Below are 7465 nucleotides of genomic sequence, written 5' to 3' on the forward strand. Positions count from 1 at the left end.
TCGGGTTCTTCCATTCGGCCTGGCACTTCCCCTCGCACATTCACCAAGTGTATGGATGCAGCACTGGCCCCGCTGAGGCTCCAGGGCATCCGGATTTCAACTTCATCGACGACTGGCTCATCCTAGCCCAGTCTCGAGAGTTGGCGTTCGGCATCGAGATGTCGTTCTGGCTCATCTGCGGCGTTTAGGGCTGAGGCTCAACGCAAAGAAGAGCGTGCTGGCGCCCACCCAACGAACTATGTTCCTAGGGGTTGTATGGGATTCGACAACGATGCGGGCACAATTGTCTCCGGCACGTGTCGACACCGTATTGGCTGCCGTGAAAGGGGTGAAGTTAGGCCACGCCATCACTATGAAACACTTTCAACGAGTGTTGGGTCTCCTGGTGGCTGCATCCAGCGTAATACCATCTGGACTGCTGCACATGAGACCCCTGCAGTGGTGGCTAAGGAACAAGGGTAGTTTCCCCGAGGGTAAATCCTCTCCGTCTGATTTGAGTTACGCGCAAGTGTCTTCGTTCCCTATCAGTTTGGAAGGAAACTTGGTTCCTGTCCCAGGGGCCCGTGCTGGGAGGGTCTTGTCGCAGGCTGGTCATTTCGACAGACGCCACCCTCACGGGCTGGGGCGCGGTCATGGACGGCCGCTTTGCAAGGGGATCCTGGCAGGTGCATCAATCTGAGTGGCATATCAACTGTCTCAGATGTTCTGTTCCAGGCTCTAAGGAGTTTCCTGCCCGATCTCCAAGGCCACCACGTCTTGGTTCGTTCCGAAGAGAACAACACAGCGGTGGTGGCCTATCTGAATCACCAGGGCGGTCTGCGCTCGCGCCCTCTGGACAGACTGGCGCGTCAGATCCTCCTGTGGTCCCAGGTTACTATCGCTCAGGGCGATGTATCTCCCGGGGACGCAGAATCAGGGAGCAGACCTGCTGTCGAGGCAGGGGCTGAGGCCCGGGGAATGGAGACTTCACCCCGAAATGGTGGAGCTCTTGTGCGAAGAGTTCGGCCCCATAGACGTGGATCTGTTTGCGTCTCAAGAGACTACGCACTGCCCGCTATGGTTTTCTCTCGTTCCTCCAGCCCCGTTGGGTCTGGACGCCATGGTACATTCGTGGCCGAGGCTACGTCTGTACGCTTTTCCCCCAGTCGCTCTGCTCCGGGGGGTTCTGGAGCGGGTCTGCCAGGACAATGTTGGCCTACTGCTCGTAACCCCGTTCTGGCCAACCCGGGTGTGGTTCTCGGACATCATGTCGCTCCTGGACGGCCCGCCGTGGCGGGTCCCTCTGAGGAGAGACCCGCTGTCCCAGGCGTCCCTACACTTGGTGTAGGGAGCGGTCAGTGGACCCTGTTACCTGCCCGGTGGTTCAGGTACTTGAGTTCCTCCAGGACTGGTTCTCTGCTGGTCTTTCCCCTTCCACCCTCAAGATGTACGTGGCAGCTATTTCGTCTTTCCACACCCCTCTGAGGGAGGGGTCCTTGGGGAAACTTCCCTTGGTTGTACGTTTCCTCCGTGGTGCCCGGAGGATGAGACCTGCGACTCGGTCCAAGGTTCCCACTTGGGATCTGGCAGTGGTTCTTGGGGCGTTGGCTGAGGCCCCCTTCGAACCCCTGGAGTCAGCTGAGGCTAAGCACTTGACCCTCAAGATGGCCTTTCTCCTTGCTATCACCTCTCTGAGGAGGGTGGGGGATCTCCAAGCGCTTTTGGTTTCCCCGCAAAGCCTGGAGTTTGCCCCGGGGAATATTAGGGCTATCCTGCACTCTCGTCCAGGATACATCCCTAAAGTGCCTTCTTGTGCGGCGGGGTTTTCGGCACGGTTTAGTGGGTATCTCGTTCCCATAGTGTCGCAGTTCGAGTTCCCTCGAAGGGGAACGTCTCGGGTTACGAATGTAACCCTGGTTCCCTGAGAAGGGGAACGAGACACTGCGTCGGCCCGCCGCACCTCTCTCCCCGCCTGAAGCGCCTGCTTCATAGTTTAAGGTAATGATGAGTATTTACAGGTGTGCTTTATACTCCTCCGGTTATTCCGTCACACCTTACCGTTCTTCACCTCACCTCACCGACGCAGTGTCTCGTTCCCCTTCTCGGGGAACCAGGGTTACATACGTAACCCGAGACGTTCTCATAGAATTTGTATTTGTTATTTAGCCTAACATTTCTTGTTGCAAGCTAATTTTCAGAAAACCTTTAGCAAATGCTTTCAAAAAGTGGTGGGGACATGTCCCCAGTGTAAATCACACCTATGTGATTACACCTTCGTAACCCTCATTTCAAGTTGAAAAGCTGTTTCCCCATCGATGGTCAATGTTTGTTTTGCTGCATAAATGTCCCACGATATTAATTGTGACATCACTGCATGCATGGAAACGTGCAGAGAGAGGGTGAGAGAGAAAGAGAGAAAAGGTGCTGCAGAAATATAATTTTTAATAGGCCCAATAAAAAAATTGTGCACTGAATTTTCCTGCCTTTTTAACACCGTTGTGTTTACAAACCTGTTGCAGCTGACTGGGTAACACCTGAGACACGCCCACCAAACGGCAGAAAACATACCTCATTGCACAAGGAAACATGTTGTTCAATCCGAAAATGTTGCAAACCAGTGCAAAATATTTTGAGATTGAACTCGCCCATGATGTTGCCTGCTGGCGAAGTCATTTCTGCAGGTGCAGGACCCCAAGCAGATCTGACAACCTGAGCACATCTGGTACCTACACCAGACCCTTCTCCTGGAATGCGCGAGTTTCATTTCATGCACACGCGTATTGAGTGCGTATGAGTACGTGTTCACGCGCAACGTGATTATCATTTCCATGCTGCAGTTTCTAACTGTTGCACGTTGGCGTTAATCAAGCTTAAAAAAATAGTTTTATTTCACACTAATATTTTTCAGACAAAGTCTGGCAAGCTACCAGGACACAGACAGACCACCAAGCACCACCCAGCTGAGTTAGCAGGACAGACTGGTTATACAGATTCACTGCAGCTAGACATGAACCAGCTCACATCAGACTTTCAGAGGAGAGTTTATCTAAATGCTGTTCCCAAAAATAATTGTCAATGAGATATTTTCTCTTCTTGCGCACAGAAGTCCCTGTTTGTCCTCTCATGCCCCGCTTTCAACATTGACTCGTTTTTTTTCATATCGTTGTCTAGCTGACATACCACTTCACATTAACCACTAGTTTTATTTTGAAAGTATAACTGGACGTTGCATAAAAATGATTATTTTCTTGACGGGATGTTGCAGCTGCAGCCAATTGTTGCTAACTTGACTGCTGAGCCCTACACGTCCAAAAACGACATCAACGTGTCTTGACAATTTCGCTGGGGCACATCACATGGATACAGGGGCACGTGCCCCAGGAAAAAGGGTCTAGTGACACCTATAGAGATACAGCGACAAATACAGGCGGTACTCACAAATGCCTGTTTGTGTCAAATGTTAGGAAGATATTCACAAATGCTTTTCAACAATTTATAAATTAAAACTAGACTCACAAATGCCTGTTTCAAAGCTGTAAATGTTAGGAAGATATTCACAAATGTGGTTAATTTATTTGTAAACTAATAAATATATTCACAGATTTATTGATTTATTTGTGGAATTTGTTTGTGTATTTGCAGATCTGTCTTATATTTGCAAAATATTTTTTAAAGTTTACAAATCTTCAATTTGTGTTTGTGGAAAGTATTTTATATTTACAGATTACACATTTACACACAGGTCACTCATCTGTTCACAAATAATACTGAAACAAAATGATCTCCATAGAGACCTGACTGGTGTTATTATACTGTATAGTGTGTGTGTGTGTGTGTGTGTTACTTCTTGTTCTTCTTGTGTTCTGAGCTCACAGTCAGTGTTACTGTTTTGCCTCTCAGACTGACTGAAGTCCAGAAGATGAATGTTGAAAAGGAGGACAGAGCAGAGTCTGCAGGATCCTCCACTAATTGTAATTCTACAGACTTCAGTAATGAACCTGGACCCTCAGACAAAAAGTAAGAGAACTGCTACTAGTACCGTGGTTGTCAAACATTTTCTGTCACGCCCCTCTTTGAAACCTGAACAAAGCTCAAGCCCTCCGACGCCAACAAAAGTGGATTTAAATTTGATCAATTATTAACAATATGGATGATTGAAATAAAATAAAAGATAAGTTAGCAAAAAGACTTGTTTACAAGCTATTTTTTTGTTCATGCCACCAAATTAATCACATTTATGCAACTTTAGTTCTGCTCAGCATCCATGAGCCCACCCAACAGTTTGAGAACCACTGTACAAACTCATTCAGTGTTTGCTGGTAATGTTTTCCCGTTTGCCAAATGTAGAGTAAAATTATGCTTCATGTTTAGATAGTTTTTATATCATGTCTACACTTACCTCTGTCTCTGTCTGTCTGTCTCTCTCTCTCTCAATTCAAATTAGCTTTATTGGCATGATTGCATAACAACAGTATTGCCAAAGCTACAAATAAATTACATAAGAACAATTAATTTCAAACATATCATTAAATTACACAATAAAACAGTAAAAGTTGTGTTTGTGTGTTAAAATTAAATAATAATAAAAATATATAAAATAAAAAAATATTAATAAATATAATATAAATATTAAAAATAAAAGATAACAGTAAGCGTGTGTTTGTGTGTGTTAGAAAATGAAAATTATATATTAAATTAAAATAAATAAATAAAAAAGTAAGTGGGTGTGTGTGTGTGTGTTTGTTAAAATTAAATTTTTTTTTTAAATAAAATAAATAAATTAAACAGTAATGTGTGTCTGTATGTGTATTAATAGACAAAAAATTTAAATTAAGTAATTATTTTTTTAAAAGACAACCAGAAGATCAGTATCAAATGTGTAATTTAAAAACAAAATACAAATAAAGGGACAATTACTAAAATATCAAACAATTAAAATAATAATAATTTGAAAATTTGTCTGAATTTCCCCTGGTCAGTTTGTGGCATGAGGAGATATATTTAGCAGCAATTATTTGACATTTGGACATTTCTCCCAGTAAATAAGGGAGTTTCTGTGTCTGATATAAATTTGAATTCAGGGTATATTGTTGTCTTTTTCTCTTAAGGTTTTATATTTAGGGAGTGAGGTTAGAAAGTGCAGGTCTGTCTCTACCTGTCCCCTGTCACACTGGAAGCAGAGTCTCTCTTCTTGTGGTAGTCAGCTCTGTCTGTGGCGACCCTTTTCTATGGTCAGGCTGTGTTCACTCAGTCTGCATGCTGTCAACATACCTTTAATGTGTCATGGAAAATGTAATACAAATGTTCTTAATATAATTACTAAAATTTTTGCCACAAAGAGAAATCATTGGTGCTATCCTCTTCTTAGTATTTGTGACAGCTGTCGGTCTCCTATAGAAGCTGTAATCTGATCTAAGAGGACTAACACAAACTTTTAAACGTCATACTTATTGACAGCAGCAGCAGTTTTGTGTTTAGAGCTTCCTAAATGGCTTCATCAGAGAATTTATCAAGGATTCATGTGATATGAATAAAAACATCTTGGTGTTTGCAGAGTTCAGTCCAACAGACAGAGAGCAGAGTCTGCAGGAACCAGCTGTCTGTGTATGGACACTGACTGGTCCAATGATCTTCCTATAGACTTAAGTGATGAACCTGGACCCTCAGACACAAAGTATGTGTCACAGTTTGTCGTGGCGAGCAGGTTGTAGGACCCAAATGCGTGACACGGATAGTGCAGGTATGGTTCAAGGGGTTTTAATAAACAAACAAAAGGCGAGCTCACTTGCAGTGGCTGAATCCAAAATCCAAAATACACACACAGTCCAAGAAAACAAAGGTTATACAACAGAATAATCCGGAATGAGTGTAAATCCAAAAACTGAGCAACAAGCAAGACGAGACTAAGCAGACAATGCACAGTAGCACAAGTTATACAAGGTAACAGGAGGTAATGACCCGACAAAGACAAGACAGAAACACCAGGTATACACACACACACACACACACACACAGGGACTAACGAGCAGGGTGGGAGCAACACAGGTGAGGAGCATGAGTCTAACGAGGCAGACAGAGAGACAGCAGGGAAACCGACGGAACACAGGTTGCAGAACACATAACAGACCAGAGGATAAACTAATAAAGACACAGATCACCACATATATAACAGATACTGGACACCAGTCACTAGACAGGACAGAACCCAAAACTCAACATACTATAAGACAGATAATAAACTAAACTCAAAAGTACAAAACAAGGTATGGCTGACAGGCAGAGTGTGACAGTATGAGACTGTTTTTACTGTAAACTGACCTGATGGAAGATGATGCATTGAGGATGAAGACAAAATGTTCTGCTAACAGATTTATATTCCTGATGCAGAACTATTAGTGCAGATACTGTTTCAAACTAAGATGGATCTGATTTGATTTCTGGAGCAAAACACCTGAGAACCTCCATTTCAGAATTTACACTTCAAGAACATCTTCATATATTTTTGCCCTCACGTTGACGTCACTGTAAAGATTTAGAAGGATTCAGAATCTGAAAGAATCTGCTTCAAATGTGTCCTTCATTTGCTCATATTTGTCCTCTAAACACTGAGCTGTTTGGCTCTTCCTCAGATCAGCTGTTCTGATCCACCAGATGCATCTTGAATCACTTCAGATCATAATTGTGCAACATGTGGTGAAAAAGCATTTGTAGTTCAGCTTTGCTCACCTTGATGAACACTTTGCTTTGAATCATTAGTAAGTGGAGCTTTGAGCTCAGATTCTCTCCACCATATATTGTTCCTAAAGGTGAAGAACAAACATCCACGGGCAGCACTGATGGAAAAGTTAGCAGTGGATGGAAAAAGGGCAGAAAATGGTCACATGGAGACACGTTTCTTTTTTAGAATATTTGACTAAAAGTAACAACACTTTTACTGTTCTCTGTGACCATCTGAGCTTCTACACAGTGTCGGCCAAATCTGGATATTTTTCAACAACAAGCAACAAATCATTTTAGTTCTAAAGAAATGTCTTCACAGAGAGAGGAAGAGGAGTCCTGTTCCTGTGGAGGAGCAGCCGTCCTGCTGTGCTTTGTGTCAGGACGTCCTGAAGGATCCAGTCTCTACCAGCTGTGGACACTGGTTCTGCAGACGGTGCATCACCTCATACTGGGACCAGTCTGCTTCATCAGGACACTCCTCCTGTCCCCAGTGTGGAGACAGATCCAGAACCAGAGCTGGACTGCAGACAGCCAGTCAGAGCAGCTCTGTACAAAGTAAGACTGGACATCTGTCTGCTTCTTCAGATATTCTGATGTTGATGGTTTTTATATTAGTAATGAAAATAATCAGCACATATTCTTTGTTTTATCTCACATTGTTTCTCTTCTTTAGTGAGAGGTGGTCTGCAGGAGGTTTTAGATGAACATAAGATCAGTCTGAGGAGGAGATGTGAACGTGTGACTGAAGGAAGTGATGAAACAGGAA

The 7465-nt window shown here is 43.7% G+C and overlaps 1 protein-coding gene across 1 annotated transcript in view; it reads left to right on the forward strand.

Moving 5' to 3' along the window:
- The window catches only part of LOC123985017 (NLR family CARD domain-containing protein 3-like), a 28991-nt gene that overhangs the window by 19616 nt on the left and 1910 nt on the right, over positions 1–7465 (forward strand). The window contains exons 2-5 of the mRNA XM_046072386.1: positions 3880–3996; positions 5534–5653; positions 7019–7254; positions 7373–7462. Of these exons, the coding sequence (XP_045928342.1) occupies positions 3880–3996; positions 5534–5653; positions 7019–7254; positions 7373–7462 (563 nt within the window). The remainder of the gene's footprint in view (positions 1–3879; positions 3997–5533; positions 5654–7018; positions 7255–7372; positions 7463–7465) is intronic.

The sequence above is a fragment of the Micropterus dolomieu genome, linkage group LG01 (assembly GCF_021292245.1).
Source record: "Micropterus dolomieu isolate WLL.071019.BEF.003 ecotype Adirondacks linkage group LG01, ASM2129224v1, whole genome shotgun sequence".
Lineage (NCBI taxonomy): Eukaryota > Metazoa > Chordata > Actinopteri > Centrarchiformes > Centrarchidae > Micropterus > Micropterus dolomieu.